At 46.6% G+C, this 19,632-nt stretch overlaps 1 protein-coding gene across 1 annotated transcript; it reads left to right on the top strand.

Annotated features, from left to right (window-relative positions):
• Nucleotides 1-16,799: 16,799 nt before the first annotated feature.
• Nucleotides 16,800-19,431, top strand: LOC121039528 (elongation factor 1-alpha, oocyte form-like). Its single transcript, XM_040489768.1, has 7 exons — nt 16,800-16,943; nt 17,120-17,299; nt 17,561-17,857; nt 17,972-18,122; nt 18,442-18,698; nt 18,860-19,094; nt 19,220-19,431. The coding sequence occupies exons 1-7, from the start codon at nt 16,800-16,802 to the stop codon at nt 19,336-19,338; spliced, it is 1,383 nt and encodes a 460-aa protein (XP_040345702.1). The 3' UTR covers nt 19,339-19,431.
• Nucleotides 19,432-19,632: the final 201 nt, after the last annotated feature.

Genomic DNA, 19,632 nt, shown 5'->3' with positions numbered 1-19,632 from the left:
TCTTATAAACACCTATGTGAATGTTGCATTCCAGTGCACCAATATTGCTATGTTTAACATAAAAATGGTATTTCACCCAAATCTCTGAATAAAATCAACTCTGTAGAAGGATACACCATTCTTTATGCAGCGCACCTTAGCCATTACCCCTGAGCCTCAGGGTCCCCAGTGAGAAGGGCACAGAGACCATGGTGACCACCGTGGGGCGGGGTCACTGCTTGCAATCCCAGCTCTCCTGTTTCCTGCGTGATGTTGGCAAATTAACTCACTGCTCTGAAACAGTTGTCTTACCAGTAAAAGCAGTTGTGAACCTGCAAGATCTGGAGAGAGAGAGAGCCAGAACCTCTGAGAAAGGTTGTCTGCAGAGTGTTTTGCAAGTTGCCAGGAATTTCCTTGTGCTACTTTATTTTGACAGGCACCTTGATGTGAAAGGACAAGAGCGGGCTTTGGGAGCCATAAACCTCAACATACACCCAGCTCTGCCACCGAGTGGCTCTGTGCTCTTGAACAAGTCACTTAACCTTTGAGAGCATCCACAGGCTCATGCAAGAAAGAGATGTGATAATGATGCTGAAGGTTATTGGGATAATTAAGTATAATACGTCTGTAAGGCGGGCAAGACACAATAAGTGGTAAATCTCCCTGGTGGCTGGAGGCTTCTGCAGTGGGTGGGTGAACACACCAGTTCTGCATTCAGACTGGTTCAGTGCTTACTAGCTAGGTGGCCTTGGGCAACTTATTTAACATCCTTGTGACTCAGTTGCCTCATCTGTCAAAGAAGGATGAAAATAGTAGGCTCTCAGAGGATTGTGAAGACACGATGACTTAGTATAAGACATGCTCACAGTAGTGACTGACTCATAGAATATTAAGGATCCCAGTAAGTGTCCTCGTATAGTTGGCTGGCCATGTTACTGTCCTCCTCTGTTAGGGAAGCAGAGACTCAGAGAAGGTTCCCTCCATCAGCATGACTTCTCTTCCCCAAGTGGAAGATCTAGGATTGGAAACCAGATTTTGACTCCAGATCCAGTAATCTTTTCACTGTGCTCCAACAAGGTCTCCTGGGAGCAGGGGCTGTGCATTTCACAGTAATTTATCCTCCACTGGAAGCTTTGAATCCCTGGGGTGACCCCTGGAGCTCAATACCCACACAGCATTCCCAAATATAAACAGCAAAGACTCTCAGGCTGATTTTTTCCAGTTCATAAAATAATGCGTTGTTGCTTCCTAGAGAGGTTGGGGAATAGACAAAAGCCCTGTGTCTAATAAAATCTCTCTCTGGAACTGAACGAGTCTCTCAGTTACCTTAAGATGCTATTGGGAGTCAACCTCATTGTTCTGGTACCTGCACGGGCCCAACAGAGTTACAAAATGTAAATGCAGAAAAAGATCATGGATTCGGAACTTAGGCCCCTGACCTCTTATTAATCTATTCCATGTAGTAAACAGAGACTTCCTCATTTGGGCCTCACCGAACATGCTCTCCCCACTATTAACACCACCACCTCCCAACATCTGCCATTCTGTGTCCAAAATGTCAGGTCTTCTTTTACTGCAAAGCTCCAACCTGCCCTCCCTGCTGCTGTGTCCTAACCCATGACCTCCCATTTACTTACTATGCAGAGAAAACGGAAGCCATGACTGGAGACACCACAACTTCCACAGACATATCTACCATTGCACCAACCCCCCACCTCCTTGTCTGGCCCTGGAGAAGAGGGGTCTCTCCCAGCGCCATGTCTGGGGGCCATGCCTCCTTAGGAATGTACTCCATGTTGGTTTTCCTTGCTCTCTCATGAAACTGCACATGTCCCTCTCCCTCTACTCAGCACTTGCACCTGGTTCTGTCTCTCCCATCTTAAAAGCCAATGGAAACCTTCCTGAATTTCATACTTCCCTCCAGCTACTCCCTTATCCTTCTCTTCCCCATTGAAGCCAGTTGTCTCCAGGGTTGCTCAAGTTCACGGCACTCCATGTCTTCACCTCTCATCCCCCACAACTCCCTCAGTCTGCCTCCCACCCTCACAACACAGTCAACGTGGCCATCACCAAGGTCATCAACGAGTGACCTCTGTGTCAATTTATTCCTAAATTCAAGGTATGCATTGAAATATCTACTGTGCCGCAGACACGGTGCCCGGCACTGGCACCACACTGTAAACAAATAGCAAAGATCTCTGTCTTCATGTGGTTTACCAGCTGGTCATGTAGGGAGTGTAGAGATCACATGTCAGGCTTCACTGTATTTCAGCTTCAGTGGAGGCAGGGTCACTCACTTACTTTTGAAATACCTTGTACTGGGCATGATTTTTCTCAAATGGCTGATACATCTCATTTTCCTTTGGCTTTTTTTTTAACGTTTATTTAATCTTGAGAGAGAGAGTGAGACAGCATGAGATGGGGAGGGGCAGAGAGAGAATGAGACACAGAATCCGAAGCAGGCTCCAGGCTCTGAGCTGTCAGCACAGAGCCCAACGCGGGGCTGGAACCCACGAACCACGAACCATGAGATCATGACCTGAGCCGAAGTTGGACGCTTAACCGACTGAGCCTCCCAGGTGCCCCAGCTTCCTTTGACTTTTTAATTTTTTCATTCATTTTTTTAATTCAATAAATTTTACTAAGGACCAAGTATGTGCCAGGGGCTCTTTTAGGTGCTGGGAAATTACAGTAATAAATAAAAAAATACAAATCTCTGCCCTCACAAAGCTTACACTTGAGGAGGAAGGCACATGGAGAGTGCTAGGTGTGAGTCAGTGTTATATAGGGTGATCAGAGTTGCTTCCCAGAGAAGGTGACATGGAACTAATATGGAGGCATCTGAGAGAAGAGCATTTCAGACAGAGGGAATATCCAGTGCAAATGCTCTGATGCAGAACGAGAGGGTGAGCATTTGACCATCAGGTGAGAGTAGTGATGGGGTGGAGGAAGCGTGTGTGCTGAATTGTGCAGGGCCCTGTGGTCCACCATGAAGACCTTGGCTTTCCCTCTGAATGAGCTGAGGGCTAATGGGGGATTTTGAGCCAAGGAGAGACATGATCTGCTGTGTTCCAAAACGATCAATCTGACTGTCTTGTGGGGAAGAAGGATGATGGTGGCTTGGACGAGGATGATTTAGGTAAAAGGATGAGAAGTCATGGAGTCCAACAGGGCACTGTGGAAGTTTCCAGGGCTCAGCCAACACTGACCTCTCTCCCTGAGTAGAGAGCCCTGGAGTGAGATGTCACTTAAGTGACCCCATCTCCTCCTATGGCTCCACTGCCTTCTATCCACTGACAGGTCCAATCCAGGCATCTTCTCTGAGCTCCCTCTCCATGTCTCCGACTGGTTTCTCAGAGTTGCCTCAAGCTCGACATGGCTTGCCCCACTAGACATGCACTGCCCACCCAGTTGCTAAACCAGACCCTTGGAAATTCGTCTTGGATACTTCCCCTGTTTCACCTCCACATTCACTTAGCTCCATGCCCTGGAGCTGTCCAATTCTCTCCACATACTCTTGAAGCTAGTAGTATGTTTGCACTAGCCTCCCAAATGGCTCACCACATGCACCCCTGCACCTCCCGCCCCATCCCTTCTCATCAAATCATACCCTGCTTAAAATCCTTAAATGCCTTCCTGTTGTTCCTAGATAAGTCCTCACACACACACACACACACACAAAAAACCCTCAAACTCTGAAGTACCTCAGCCCTCCCTACATCTCCAGTCTTTTCCTGTTCCTTCTCCGTCTTTCTCTGCACTCCAGATGTATTAACTTCTTCAATTCCTTCCCACCTCAGGGCCTTTGTGCATGATCCTTCTTTCACCTAGAAGACTCTCTCATACCCTCTATATATTCCACATCCTCCAGCTCCCTGCTCGTGGAGCTTTCCCAGGAAAATCTCCCACAAACCCCAGAGGAGGTCAGAGCTCTCTTTCCACATGCTCACATACCTTGGATTTGTCTTTTATGGCCTTGTCACACCTGGAGTCATTATTTATTTAAGTAATTGCTTAACGTTTATTCATATTATCTGTTTCATGACGTGTCTGTCTTCTCACTGTGGTATCTCCAGTGTCAGGGACAGTGGAGACAACAGGGACTTTGCTAAGTGGTACTGTCCTTAGACGAAAACAAGAGGCCCCTGCCTGGCTTGTGCTCCTGCCCTCCTCCAGGGATGCCTCTTCCCACAGGGTAAGAAGTCTACAGAGCCAAGGGAATTGTTCACCCAGGACGGTGTCCTCCTTGCAGATGCCCAGGACCCTGGAATTATCTACCCCAATGGCCCGGAATCCACTTCCACTGCCTACGTGCACTTCTTTCCTGGGTCTCATGAACGGACGGACTCTTGACTTCGGCTTAGGTCATGATTTCATGGTTTTTGGGATGAAGCCCTGAGTTGGACTCTCTGCTGATGGTGTGGAACCTGCTTGGGATTCTCTCTTCCCCTCCCTCTCTTTCCTGCTTGTTTACTCTCTCTCTCTCTCAAAATAAATAAATAAGCTTAAAAAGAAAAAGAAAGTCTATTTGTCAAAACAGGAAAAAACATTTCATATAATGATTTATTACCTTTACTTACAATTGTTAAATGTTTAGACACATGCTATATGGGCCACTATTTTTACTTTAGCCCAGAGCCTGATAATGAGTATTTATCGAAAGAACAAATACATGAATAGATTTTATCCTGGGATCTCAGCATTTACCGCATGGAGTCACTAGATGAAAAATACATGGATGGTTCATGCAAATCCATCCCCTCAATAGCAAATGCATTTTATTTACTTAAAGTGAGGACCCAGATGCCAAGTAAAATTGGTCCATGAAGGGTGAGATCGTTTTTCTCAGGGAAGCTCTGACTTGGATGCTTCTTTCCAATCACGAGTGTAAGTAAACACAAGGGCTAACATTTATTTGGCACTTGTGTTCAGGCACTGTGTTAAGCCCTTTATGTGGATTAATTCATTTAATATTCAAAATCCTAAGAATTAAGTAGTTATCATCCTCATTTTACAGATGAGGAAATTGAGACTCAGAAAAGTTAAGGGACTTGCCTGAGGTCACACAGCTAGTAAGCAGCAAAGCTAGTGGTAGGTTCTCAGGCAGCCTGTGCTCAGTATGTTGTGTTATGTTGTGTGCAGAAGCCCAGGTCCTCCTATGCCCCCTCCTATGCCCCATCGTTATTAATCCCTGGGGGCTCTTGGAGTCTGAGCCTGGATCTATGGTGTCAGGGCCACACCCCTGATGCTGAGTCACCTTTGCAATGGGTGAGAAATGATAAGAATTACATTTGGAGTTTTGTCAGTAGGACGACTAATCTCACAGGGAAGCATTCTGTCCAATTTCTACATTCACTATCTCCTCTTGTAGCCTAGAGGAATGAGAGATAAGACAAAGACCATCTCGAGGTAAAGAAGGTTATTGGATTTTCACTTGCTAATCATGACATCAAGGGCTTGGCTGGTAAAATAAATCATAGCTCCTTAAAGGTGAATTTTTCACATGGTGTAAACTTCCATTAGTAAGAATATTGACTCTCTGTAAATGCTCTAGTCCCAGCTGGGTAGATTTCCACTGTTGCACTTGGAAAGCCCAAATCCCAAAGAGGATCCCCTTCTTGCAGAGAATTGCCAGCAGCAGCTCCAAGGACCCCAAGGGCCAGGCTAAGCCAGGTGAGGGGTGTGGAGTGTGATAACTAGGATGGGGGCAAGAGAAGGGAGGAAGGATGGGGCTCAGACTTGCAGGCTACGGAACTCCCAGAGTATTACATCTCCAAGTACATGTTTTCAATAGATGCTCACAGTCTCCTCTGTGTGGGAGGAAAACGGGGCGTTATCAAGGTCAGGCTCAGTGTCAGATTGCTATACACCCTCCCCACGGGACATTTAGAAGCCACTAGAGGAATACAGAGTAGTTTCAAACAGTGTCTGTGTTACTCAACAGTTTAGTTAGATGAATATTTTTGCATGGCAAGATGTTTTTATTTCAGTGTTAATCTCTGCAACATATTTCATAATAGAAAAAAAAAAGGAAACACCTTTGGAATTCTGTAACTGGCACTCGACTAATGTCAATTTTCTTTTCCTCTTCCACTCTCATCCTGCTCTTCCATTTTGAAATTGACAAACCCGGGGGCGCCTGGGTGGCGCAGTCGGTTGAGCGTCCGACTTCAGCCAGGTCACGATCTCGCGTTCCGTGAGTTCGTGCCCCGCGTCGGGCTCTGGGCTGATGGCTCAGAGCCTGGAGCCTGTTTCCGATTCTGTGTCTCCCTCTCTCTCTGCCCCTCGCCCGTTCATGTTCTGTCTCTCTCTGTCCCAAAAATAAATAAACGTTGGAAAAAAAAAAAAAAAGAAATTGACAAACCCGTATTTCACAGGGTTGATACGTGAATAAAACAAGATAAAGCATTTATTCCTTCAACACAATTGCCATTTACTAGTAACGATGATTTAGTGAAATGACATAACAAAAATTCCTAACACATGGGTAGACATTTAACATGTTTGCTGAAACAAAACAAAACAAAACAAAACAAAAAACAAATAAAAAATGGTTGGAGGGGCACCTGGGTGGCTCAGTGGGTTAAGCATCTGACTCATGATCTCTAAGTTTGTGAGTCTGAATCCCACATCAGGCTCTGCACTGACAGCACGGAGCCTGCTTGGGACTCTTTCTCCCTCTCTCTCTGCCCCTCCCGTGCTCTCTCTCTCTCTCTCTCTCTTTCAAAATAAATAAACATTAAAAATAAATAAAACTACCTATATACATATATAAAAATTTTTTTAAAAATGAGTATTTATCGAAAGGTTTAGAAAATGGCTAAACGTAAGAGGATGACACCCTCCCTTTCCAGGCTTCCAAGCTGGAGTGATAGAAATAAACCAGATCGCAAACTTGGGATATTCCCAATGATTTCAAAGCAGGTAATAAAATCCAGGCTTTGGCATACAAACAGCACAAAGTTCTCAGAAGAGTAACTTCAAATCCATAAAAGAAATTGCCTACATTCTCATGTATCATTCACAAGTCACATTTGTCCTGCACCAGAAAACATTTTGAATTTCCACTCTTAGTGTTTGTTTCCATGACTGAATCTGATCTACTCCTCGGGACAGACACCTTGCCTCATATTTGTTCTTGGATTTGTTGAGAAAGGAGGCATAATAAGACTATCATTTACTGAGAGCTTAATATATACCAGGCATCATTCTATGGACTCTCCCATGAAAGCATCAAAGCAAAGGTAAGGGGGTAGGTAGATGACAGTATTATTTCCATTTTGTGGTTCACACCAGGGTGCTTATGAAATTTTAACTGGTTCAAAGTCATTTAGCTGGGAAGTAATAGAGTGACGTTTTGGGGGGTTGGGTTTTTTGTTTTGTTTTGTTTTGTTTTCTGTTTTCATTTTTTTTACTTGAGAGAGACAGAGAGAGAGAAAAAACTTAAGCAGGCTCTGTGCTCAGTGCAGAGCCATGACCCTGAGATCATGACCTGAGGCAAAATCAAGAGCCAGATGCTCAACTGACTGAGACACCCAGGTGCCCCAGTAGAGGGAGGTCTTGACCCAGACGGTCTGACTCCAGAGCCTCCTCCTAACTTCTAACAATCCTGCCCCACAATCTTGCAGTCACAAGTATACCTCACCATTTTTTCACTGTCATTATAAAGTACTAAGTCCCCTCCTTCCTTTCCTTTATGTTTTTAAAATACTGCTATTCAATTAAAACTTCCTTTTTCTTTCCACCATCACCAAGGTGTTTTCTCCATCTTGTGTTATGAGTTTGAACTTGAAATTGTTTTATCAGGTCTGTGCCACAAATTGATAAAGGTATTAGAGGGCAGAGGACTATTGAGAAAGTTTCCAAAGTTGACTTGGTGACATTCATTTTAGGCTCAAGGGCCTTTTAAAGCTCCTTTTGCTTAGAGTCCTGGCCTATTTACTACGATCGAAACTATCCAATGTTCTCTCCCAGGCCAAGAAGAAATTCCACTTCTACTTTAAAGACCTGGGGATAACGAGATGCACTTACCCTGTATCTGGAAACCAGTATTCCAATGGGACTCCTGTATCTCAGTGGTTCCAGCTGTGAAATAGGGATTATGGTCGTACCCAGCTTGTAGGGCTATAGTGAGGACAGAATGAAACAGTACATGGAAAGTGCTCAAAACTGTGTCAGAAGATCAGCACGTATTCGTAAGGATTCTTGTTATTTCACAGATAACCGAGTCTTTGGGGTGGCAACTATAGTGATGATCTTTGCAGATTATAGGCTTTTGTTTTGCAGGGTCTTGCTCTGTTTAATCACCATCACAATCGATGGGAATTGTGGGTCTTTTATTTTCCCAGTCCAAACCCAAGGAGGCTGTGTAGTGCTTGAGTGTAGGACCCATAGATCTGCCTAGCCATAGCCCATGTGAGTCCAACAGAGAAGGGCGCATTTTCATGTTTTAATGGTGTTTGTGCCTGGGTGGCTCAATTGGTTAAGTGTCTGACTCTTGATTTGGGCTCAGGTCATGATCTCAGGGCTTGTGGGTTTGAGTCCCACATCAGGCTCCGCACTGGCAGTGTGGGAGCCTGTTTTGGATTCTCTCTCCCTCCCTGTCTCTCTGCCCCTTCCCTGCTTGCATTACCTCTTCCTCTCTCAAAATAAATAAGTAAAGTTAAAAATAAATAAATAAATAAATAAATAAATAAAATTGACAGCAATAACTCTACTGAAAAAACCTTATTCTCCTGTTGATAAAATCAACAAGGATGAAAGGGGTCATTGAAATATTCCAGTTATATTCTTACTTCCCGCTATGGAAGAAATGGTATGCTATAGGTGGTATTCAGAAATCTGGGGATTTAAGGTTTGGGGACTTCTCTTGTGATTAAGCGCCACAATATAAACAGGAGTGTGATTTGTTTCTTTATGAGAGATATTACCACCATGGGACTGCTGTTCTGTCCTATTTTTTCTATGCTCCACTATTTTCCAAAGCATATTCCTCAGTACATTATTCCACAAGTGGTTAATAGCGTGCTTCCAAAAAGGGTTCCCCAATCAAGTGTATGTGGTGAACTCCAAGATAGGTTTTCTTTGCATAAAACCAGATTCTTGTAGAATCTAAAGCATGGATTGCTCTCTGTACACCACTGATGAGGCCGCTATTCTATCCATACTAATGAAGACACAATTCTCCCAAGATTACATTTTTATTGGCTTCTCGGGCACTTAAAATGTACAGATTATTGCTCAGTTGGGGTTACTTCTCCAGAACATTAACCTCACCAATTACTAGTGAATTTTCTCATCCCTTCCTCTCTTTCAGTTTCCCTTTCTGAGGGTTAGAAAAATAGATTTTTCTCCATGTGCTGATGGTAGCCTTAACTCACCTCCCTAACCTTAGCCCCTGCCAAGTCTTCTGACTCTTCAGTGCATCACCAAATGTTGTGACCTTGACCTTTTCTACTTCATGACCATCCCTCTCAACACTCACTCTCTGCATAAAGGCTACAGGCATTTATGGGCCTTGTTAAAATGCCACCTCATTCATTCAGTTGTTAAACACTGAGGACCTATCAGGAGCTGGGCATTGTTGTGAGATCTGATTGAAGGGATCAATGAATGAATGGATTTACTCATCTCTGGGAGTTGGGGAGATCTGTTAAATAATGCATGGCTAGGTACTCTTATCTTTTAAGGAGAAAAGTGATCTATAAATCAGGGAACTGTTAAAGTATTTACATGTTGGTCCCATGAAAAAACGATAGAAGCCGTTTTCACTATAATACAAGTCCTGATAGTTTGCATTTATATAGCACATTATTGGCGCAACAACTTTGTCCCTTTGAGTCGCTTCGGTTAAAGTTGTTTTGCTTTAATTACCTCACACAGAGCAACCATAAAATGATTGTAAAACAATTTGCAAGTATGTGTGTTATCCATAAATGCTAAATAACAGTTAAATGATCAACATACTCAGTGGAATCTGACATTTCTCGGGATAATATTTTAATTGTTCACCTGATGTACTGTCAACCCTAGAGCACTGACATCTGGATTAGGATAGATATATGAGTGGGGTGGGGTGGGAGTGGAGAGCGTACTTGCCTTAGAAGCATCCCAGAGGAAGGAGAACCTTGTTTTATCTTACAATTTTTTTTCTGTATCTTCCTATCTCTCGGTAGACCAAATAAAGTTATTTCGAAAGCAAGCCAAAGTATTCACAACACACGTATGTGTTCACGGGCTAACAGCATGAGTTCAAGATATATAGGTGCTTTAAATATTGACTAATGTATGGACACTGAATAGACATCCTGAGTACTTCATTGATCCTTCATTAATGGACTTGGTGCAAATCACTGTGAATGACATCTTGGAAACAGCAATGAATAAGTCTGTCATGATCCCTGAACATCCATCAAATAAAGGAAGCCCTCGGCCATATTTACATAATCACTTTTCTCCTCCAGTGCTCTGGGTGTTATGTCTGTTCTTGCCAGCACAGCCGAGTTAAATTTTAAGCCCTCGGTCTCTACTCGCTGACTGTAGATGCGTGTGGATCCCTCATGGGTTTGCTTCTAACTCCTTATCTGATTCTCTTAAGGACTGGTAGAGGGCAGGGCAGGAATGGTTATCAGTCCTATTCTACAGGTGAAGAGCCCACCAGAGTATCAGTGGCTTCTGGAAAGTCACACAGTGACAAACGAGAGGCAGAAACTCAACTAAAATTTCCAGAATCAAAGGAAGGAAGGGTGCTCAAAGATATGGGACATCTATGTACTGATTTTCCCTACATTACATGTTTCACAATGAAAAAAGTTAGAATTGGAAATAGGTACTTTCCCATTGCTGAATGAATGAATGAATGAATGAATGAAATGAATTGAATGAATGAATGGGCAATTATAATGCTGACTTCCCTCTACTCACTTCCCAGACACTTGCTGTTTTCTTTTTCTTTTTAATTTTTTTAATGTTTATTTATTTTTGAGACAGAGAGAGACAGAACATGAACAGGGGAGGGGCAGAGAGAGAGGGAGACATAGAATCTGAAACAGGCTCCAGGCTCTGAGCTGTCAGCCCAGAGCCCGACGCGGGGCTCGAACTCACGGACCGTGAGATCGTGACCTGAACCGAAGTCGGACGCTTAACCGACCGAGCCACCCAGGCGCCCCGACACTTGCTGTTTTCAAAAGGAAACCCCCTGGGACATTGAACTTTAGCTACGTCCTTAGCATCCTCTTCTTACCTCGACTAGCACCCTCACCTCATCCAACTCCCTTCTCTCTCCCCTGGAAACGCAGAGGAAAGGAGCCTCTGCTTCTCCCCCCTTCTTCCCCTGACAGACACTTCTCTGAGCAGGCCCCGAGGCTGGAGGAGGGCAGCCTTGACAATTTTAGTCACCATCCAGTGCCCCACCCTGCCTCTGGGCTGAAGTTCAAAATCCACTCACTGTTGAATCTGGCCTATGATCCAAAGTGAATCCAGATTGGGAGATTTAAAATTAACTGCAGTCCTGGCAGAAAGAGAAGTTAAGCTACCTTTAGAGTACCAGAGGAGGAAAAGTAATCACGTAAATCTTACCAGGGGCTTCCATTGGTGGATGGATGCTTGCTCAGCAGAGGCACCTACAGTCAAGTGAACCAGCAGGGGCTCCTGAGGGATTGTGCTCCTCCTGCCTGTGGACAGACCTCTGTATGCAAAAGCCTATCACGTGTAGGTGGGAGTGCATCCCCTTAGCTGACCTGGGATTTCCTGGAAGTGTAGGTCACTTTTGCAAGGTGCCGGGCACATAAATGTTTATGGACTCAAATCAGATTGAATCACACCTGAGCCTCAGTTTCCACATCTCAGATGAAGGTGCTGTACTAGAATGATGCCTAGGGAACTTCTAAAGAGGCGGCATGTTCTGGCTGGGGTAAGAATGGTGTTTTTAAAAAATTTTTTTTTTCAACGTTTATTTATTTTTGGGACAGAGAGAGACACAGCATGAACGGGGGAGGGGCAGAGAGAGAGGGAGACACAGAATCGGAAACAGGCTCCAGGCTCTGAGCCATCAGCCCAGAGCCCGACGCGGGGCGAGATCGTGACCTGGCCGAAGTTGGACGCTCAACCGACTGCGCCACCCAGGCGCCCCAAGAATGGTGTTTTTAAAAAGGAACACATCTTCATTAAAATTTCATGCCACCCCACCCCCCACGCTCCCACCTACATACTAGATGTGTGGTTTGAACAATTTGTTTTACTTCTCTGAGCGACCCTTAAAAGGTAGGTGAGGCAAAAATACTCATCCACAGCATCAGGGTAGGGGTTCGATAACACAAAGTGCTCAAGAAATTTTTCTTTAATGAATGATGCTTGGATAGTTCACAGGAAAAGCTTTGCATTTTCATGGCGCTTGGCCAGAACGTCCCACACTGCCATTTTCCTCTAAAGTTGTCAAGCTCCGGAACATAAAGGAAAGGACCCTCTTCTTTTGTCTCTGTTCCCAACCAGAGCCAGAGTTATTTGAGCAGAAAGGTCACGAATGCAGAGTCACTCCAACATTAAGTCCTTTGTTTCCTCTGGGGCTTTGTTTGTTTCCTCCAGCTCCTGGGTGGGGTGGGGGCTGAGTCTGTCCTTGTCTCCCCCTTTGGCTGTTGGCTCAGCGGGAGCAGATATCAGAGGTTGTCTCCTCTTTCAGGACAGCCACATAAAACGTGTTCTATGAATATTCGCTGCAAAGAAATGACTCCTTCCTACTTAGGATTTGATTTCCTATTTCTGCATGTCTGCAAACTGGATATCTCTTTATTCAGGTGATCAGACCCTGGGGAAAAGTTTCCTCTAGCTACTACTTGTTTGCACACTTGAAACTGGGATGAACTATGTCAAAACACTTGTTTAGTTGGAAAAATTCCATTTTATAAATTAGAATACAAGGAGCTGGGTCAGTAGAAGGAACCAGAAAAGGAATCTTCCACATACCCGCCTCAGCCTGACCCCTCGTGGAAGACACCCATAATCTAACCTAAACTCCCCCCAAAGAGAATGGCTTTATACCTACCCGGGACATGGAAGACAGATGCAGTAAATCTACTTTGTTCAAATTAGGTCTAATTCCACCGCCTACCAAAGACGGACTGTGGGTGGCTCTTCTGATTTGTTGATACTAGGTGTTAAAACTTTTATCTTTAAAGTTCCCCATCGCTAACTCCAGTTTGTTTCATTTGTCCCTTTTAAGATATACTGGTTCGGAGTGCCTGGATGGCTCGGCCAGTTAGGTGTCTGGCTCTTAATGTCAGCTCAGCTCATGATCTCACGGTTCATGAGATCGAGCCCCACATTGGGTTCTGTGCTGACAACGTGGAGCCTAGTTGAGATTCCCTCTCTCCCTGCCCTTCCCCCACTCTTGTTCTCTCTCTCTCTCTCTCTCTCTCTCCCTCTCAAAATAAGTAAACTTTAAAAAATATATCTACCTCTACTCACCACCTATCAAAGCACCACCAAGGGGCTTTGATTAATAGTTATGTAGATAGATAAACTAATGGATAAATGTATTTGCTTCATACCCCAAAATTGGAGACCTCTTTTAATCTTTTAGGAATTAATGAACCCTCCCAGTGTGGTGTTCTCCAAGGTCACCTCTCCCTGTGTTTACATAGTTGCCTGGCAAACACCTCTTGACCATATAACTTCATTTATCTCAGCAACTCCTCACTGCATTGTGCTTGTCAGTCTAAATGATTTTATTTCATCCTGTCTGAAGTCTGCATTATCGTCATTATAGATTCATTTCTAATCCTTAACTGTCCCATTCCAGAAACTCTGATGACTTTATGTTTATGAATTGTAAATACTATTTCCAATAAGCTGATAATGAATTGCCAGATCCCTCCAAATTTGTAAATAATGGGGATATTTCGCTAGCAACAGCCAATTACACGAGGCAGGAAAAGTCATTCTGTCAGGAACACTTACCCTTCAGCTTATTTCAATGTCAGAAAACCTCTTAATTCTGATTATTCCTTCAGTCCTGAGTCAGCCAAGACCACAGAGATACTATGTAAATGGCTCAAATGGAAGAAGGGTAACCATAATTCTTAATGAGGAGACAGTCTGGCTCAGAAGAGGCCTGGAAACCCAGAGACTGAGAGGTACCATCCTGTTTCTTCATTAATGTATTCTGTGACCTTGGGCAAATCATTTTGTCTCTGTGGAGGTGCTTCACCTCTCAGTAATATGAGTCTGGCAACGCAAGACAGGGAGAGGAAGGTAGGGCTAGGAAGTCCCAGTTATTTACGACTTGCCACGTGCCAGGCCCTGTACAGGACGATCTCATTTTATCCTCACTAGATGCAGGAGGTAGGTATTTCCCCCCACTTTACAGAGAGTGAAACTGAAGCTCAGAAAGACTAGTTCACGTAGCGGTCTAAGTAGGCAAGGCAGGATTTAGACTCAGGGCTGACTCCGCAGTGGCACTGTGTTATGTGCTTAATTTGCCTCTGTGCTTCTTCAAAGAGGCTGAATGAAATGTCATTGCAGTGGCATGTTAAAACAGCACAGGCGGTGATCAGTTCAATTGCACCTGGTGGACGGGCTGCAGAGTCAGGGAGGGGCCCAGACTCTGACTCCCCAGAGCTCACGGCATAGTCCTTTGGGAGCTCCTTCGAAGGCTGGAGCCTGTCTTTGGGATGAGGGAGAAGATGTTGACCAAGTTGTGTTCCCAAGGGCTCCCATGAGCACTCATGGTCTCCCTCCCTTTCTTTTGATCCCCTTTCCACTGACATCAAATGCACATCAACTACACTGCTTGGCTGGGGCCCCCCACCTCCCTCCACGACTGCTACATTATTAGCCTCCTAAGGGCCGCCCCCTCCAGTCTAGGTCTCCAGAGCTTCTCACCATGTAATGAACGAGTAATTTTCCCCCTGAGGGCAATAAAGAGTAATCAAGAGATTTAAGCGGGGGATTACATAATTAGATTTACAGTTGAGGAAAATTAAATGCTGAGGAGTTAATGCATAATGATCTTTCCTCTTCATCCCTTTAGCCACCATTTTCTCTAATCCATTCCCTGACCTCTCTGCAAGTTGAGTATAGGACTGTGCTCAGCTGATTCCTCTGCCTGGCAAGCCCCCGCCCCCCATCACCTGTGGACCCTGACATGCTCACTGTCTAAGACCCCATGAAGCTTCTCTATGAAGCAGTCCTCACCTCCCCACATGCCTGAGGCTCTCCTGAACCAGCCCCACTGATAGCGTTCCTAGTTCTCTATCCTCACATCGAAATGTTTCTTGTGGTCTCTCTCCCTTACTGGAGGGTGAACCCCTCAAAGACGGGCTGTATTACTCCTAGTTGCATCTATCGTTCCCTGGGCAGAGACAAGCAGTGGTTACTCCTAGGTGTAAGTGGAATGGATAAATGGGCTCAATAGGTCTGCCTCGTTCCTCCTAGAAGGTGACTGGGTGAGGAAAATATACTGATAGTGGGGAACGAGGACTTGCTGAACCTTTTGGAGAAGTATTTTATCACCGTTTGCAGATAATTCTGCAAAACGGGGAAAGGGAGGAATTTGATGTTTCCTAAGGACCTCACTTCTCTGACATTTTAGTTTCTTGGTTCTTTAGGAGTAAAGGTGGAAAATAATGACTTAAAAAATGAGCGAAGCAGGCAGCGCTCAGGGACATGGCCCTTGTGGGACCAGGACCCCTGGAAGGGCAGATTCCTCAAAGGCTTCCTGTTCTCCTGGGCCCAAGTAGGAGCTGGGGGAAGGAGTGAGCGCTTACTGTGCATGACTGAGCTCTGCCAAGGACTTTCTAGGGGAAGGATGAGGACATACTTGGCCTCAGAGAAGGCTCCAAACAGCCACAGCCAGTCCCCATTCAGCCCAAGCAGCAGTCTCTTTAAGAGATCTTAGATGGCTGACTTGGAGGAGACCCAGAAGCGACTGCCATGTCTCCAGGGGCCTGAGAGCTTCTCAGAAGAGAGGTCTTGACTGTTTCCTAATTTGGGCGTCTTCATCCTCCCGTATGGTGTTGGGTGCTGTATTCAGTAAATGCTAAATGGATGAAGAGCCACAACCATTCCGTACCTTAGTCTTGAGGGAACATCTGCACAAAGTCCGGTAATGTGCACATGTATTCTATATCTTATCCAGTCTTTCCCTTCTCCCACTCCCCACGCCCAGTAATCCTACTTAAAAAAGGATTAGTGGGCCTGGTCTACCCTCTCTTCATCCAAAAATCCAATCAATCAAGATAGGAGTCTTCTAAATTGGGACTGGGGTTAGGGAGTGGCATTTTTTAAACACTTGGCTCTGGTTTTGGATTCGGTGGGAACCAGAAGGAGGAGGGTCCAGTGCTAGCTTTGTAAAAGCAAGAGGCAAGACGTTGGGTATCGTCACAGCTGCTGTAGCTCTCGCTGGTCTTTGGATCTAGTTTGCTTCTTTTTCTTTAGAGGTGAGTTCTTGCAAGGAACAAACAAACTACAGAGCATCGGGGTCTTTTATGTTAGAAGTGAATCAGATGGAGGAGGGAGTTGGGGAGGAGGGGTTGGTTGAGCCCTGGCCATTTGGGGAGGGCTCACTGAGGAGGAAGGATGAGCTAGGACTTCTTGGAAGTGCCCCCCAGGGCCCTGGGACTAGTCCCAGCATGTGAGCCTGGGTAGGTTAGTTTTACTTTGCAGTTTATGCCTGCCATGTCTTAAACTCTGGACTAGGCACTGACGTGGAAAGGGGTGTTGGACCCAAGCAGAATGGAGGGAAATAAAGGAAGGAGGCAGGCTCGGAAAACCTTGGCCTCACCCACTCCCACGGTCTGTCCAGTAGTGACTAGTGAAGCCGCACCATGGGCAAAGAGAAGACCCATGTCAATATTGTAGTCATCGGCCACGTGGACTCTGGCAAGTCCACCACTACCGGGCACCTCATCTACAAGTGTGGGGGTATCGATAAGAGAACCATCGAGAAGTTCGAGAAGGAGGCAGCTGAGGTAAGGTGCCTATTGTGTGTAGGAGTGGCTGTCCCCCTTCGCGGCGGGGGTGGGGGCGTCTAGGTTGCAGAGTGCAGAAAGCAGGGTGCACTCTGCGGTCTAAGGTGCCCTGAAGTTGGCTGTAATAAACCGTTCTGCTCACCATCAATGCACTATCCTCCCCTCCCCTTCCCCAGATGGGCAAGGGCTCCTTCAAATATGCTTGGGTGCTGGACAAGCTGAAGGCGGAGAGAGAGCGTGGCATCACCATCGACATCTCCCTGTGGAAGTTTGAGACTAACAAGTTCTACATCACCATCATCGATGCCCCAGGCCACAGGGACTTCATCAAGAACATGATAACTGGCACATCCCAGGTAAAGTAGTACGCCCTCAGGCGCCTCCTTGGGCTCCTGGAAGGAGGAACTAAAAGCTCATTTGTGGGAGTAGATGAGTTTCACTGGGAGGCAGGACCTGGGGTGGTGCAGGAAAGTCCATGAATCCCTGTGGGGCCTTTTTTGGTAAGTTTCTGGGGGCACGCCCCTCAGCTTTACAAAGGGATCTGGGCCTGCCGAGCGCCAGCCGGCTTCCCGGCCCTGTCTGAGGCCCCCTGCTCCAGCCCCTTGTCCCGCCTGCAGGCCGACTGCGCCGTGCTCATCGTGGCGGGCGGCGTGGGCGAGTTTGAAGCTGGCATCTCCAAAAACGGGCAGACCCGCGAGCACGCGCTGCTGGCCTACACGCTGGGCGTGAAGCAGCTCATCGTGGCAGTCAACAAGATGGACTCCACCGAGCCCGCCTACAGCGCCACACGCTTCCAGGAGATCACCAAGGAAGTGAGCGCCTACATCAAGAAGATCGGCTACAACCCGGCCACCGTGGCCTTCGTGCCCATCTCCGGCTGGCACGGCGACAACATGCTGGAGCCCAGCGGCAACGTGAGTGCGGGGTTGGAGGGGTGAGGGTGGGGGGCGGAGCAAGATGCAGTCAGTCCTGGAGGGGGCGCTCCGGGACCTGTGCCCCAGACTCACGTGCGCTCTACCTCTCGGCAGATGCCCTGGTTCAAGGGCTGGAAGGTGGAACGGAAGGAAGGAAATGCCACCGGGGTGACTCTGCTGGAAGCTCTGGATGCCATCCTCCCGCCCACTCGCCCAGTCAACAAGCCCCTGAGGCTCCCTCTGCAGGACGTGTACAAGATTGGAGGTGAAGGGGCTGGGTGGGGTGGAGAGGAGACCTTTCACTCTGCAATTCGGAAGTTAGGAATGAGCTCTGGTGTCTGACTGCCAGGGTTCAAATCCTGACTTAATCCACAGCTTCTGAGCTAGGACAACATGCAAAGGCACCCAGCCTTTCCAGCTAATGCCATAGGTAGTTTAAATAGCTCATGATCCGTGCAGTGTGTCATTCTAGTTCCACAGGTGGCCCTTTGTCCTCGAATGCAGAACCAAGGGGCCCCCCAAGAAGCCTGTTCAAGGCAGGGAGAGGTGTGTGGGACAGCTCTGATTTCCCTTCCCTTGGATAGGCATTGGCACTGTGCCTGTGGGCCGTGTAGAGACCGGCTTCCTGAAACCTGGGATGGTGGTCACCTTTGCCCCCACAAACCTCACCACAGAGGTCAAGTCTGTGGAGATGCATCATGAGGCCCTGTCTGAGGCCCTGCCCGGTGACAATGTGGGCTTCAACGTGAAGAATGTGTCCGTAAAGGACATACGCCGTGGATATGTGGCTGGAGACAGCAAAAATGACCCCCCCATGGAGGCTGCCAGCTTTGTGGCACAGGTGAGTGCCCAGGACGCCAAGAACCTTAAGGGCACTGGCATTGGTGGGAATACTTCTTACCTTACGGATCAGCTCTGGTTTCTTAGGCCCCAGGTTCATGAAGATGTGGCCCCAGATCACGTGCCATGTTTCTTACAAATTCTGTCCTGCTCTCGGGCCAGGTGATTATCTTGAATCACCCCGGGCAGATCCATGCTGGCTATACCCCAGTGCTGGACTGCCATACAGTTCACGTCTCCTGCAAGTTTGCCGAACTGAAGGAAAAGATTGACCGGCGCTCGGGCAAGAAGCTCGAGGACAACCCCAAGGCCCTGAAGTCGGGTGACGCAGCCATTGTTCAGATGGTCCCCAGCAAGGCTATGTGCGTGGAGACCTTCTCAGAGTACCCACCTCTAGGTGAGCCAGGGATTGCTACGGAGTCTTAGGAAGAAAGCTTTTATCTCCTGTGGGCAGGGTACAGACTAAAGAGCATTTCCTTACATATCACTTTCCAGAAACCTCATTCTTCATCCCTCTTCCAGGCCGTTTTGCCGTGCGGGACATGAGACAAACAGTGGCTGTGGGAGTTATTAAGGCTGTGGATAAGAAGTCATCTGCTGGCAAGGTCACCAAGTCAGCGGCAAAGGCCAGCAAGAAGTGAGGCATGCGGTTTCCTCAGCAATCTTCCACTATAAAAGCTACTGAAAATTCTATGTATTTACCGAATGAGATTAATAAAACTGAAGTAGCTGTCCTGGCTCCTGGTTTCTTCTGAGGAGGTAAACAAGGAAGCTCTAGGTACATGAATGAACTATAGTTTAAAGCCCATTGACTTCCAGGACACCTGAGAGGCTCAGTCGGTTAAGTGTTTGTTTCAGCTCACAGTTCATGAGATCGGAGCTCCGTGTTTGGCTCGCTGACAAGCGCGGATTCTCAGCTGCTTGGGATCCTCTCT

This window comes from Herpailurus yagouaroundi, unplaced genomic scaffold, assembly GCF_014898765.1.
Source record: "Herpailurus yagouaroundi ecotype Mexico unplaced genomic scaffold, PumYag 180, whole genome shotgun sequence".
Lineage (NCBI taxonomy): Eukaryota > Metazoa > Chordata > Mammalia > Carnivora > Felidae > Herpailurus > Herpailurus yagouaroundi.
Note: the sequence above shows the minus strand (reverse complement) of the source record. Positions and strands in the feature narration are given on the sequence as shown.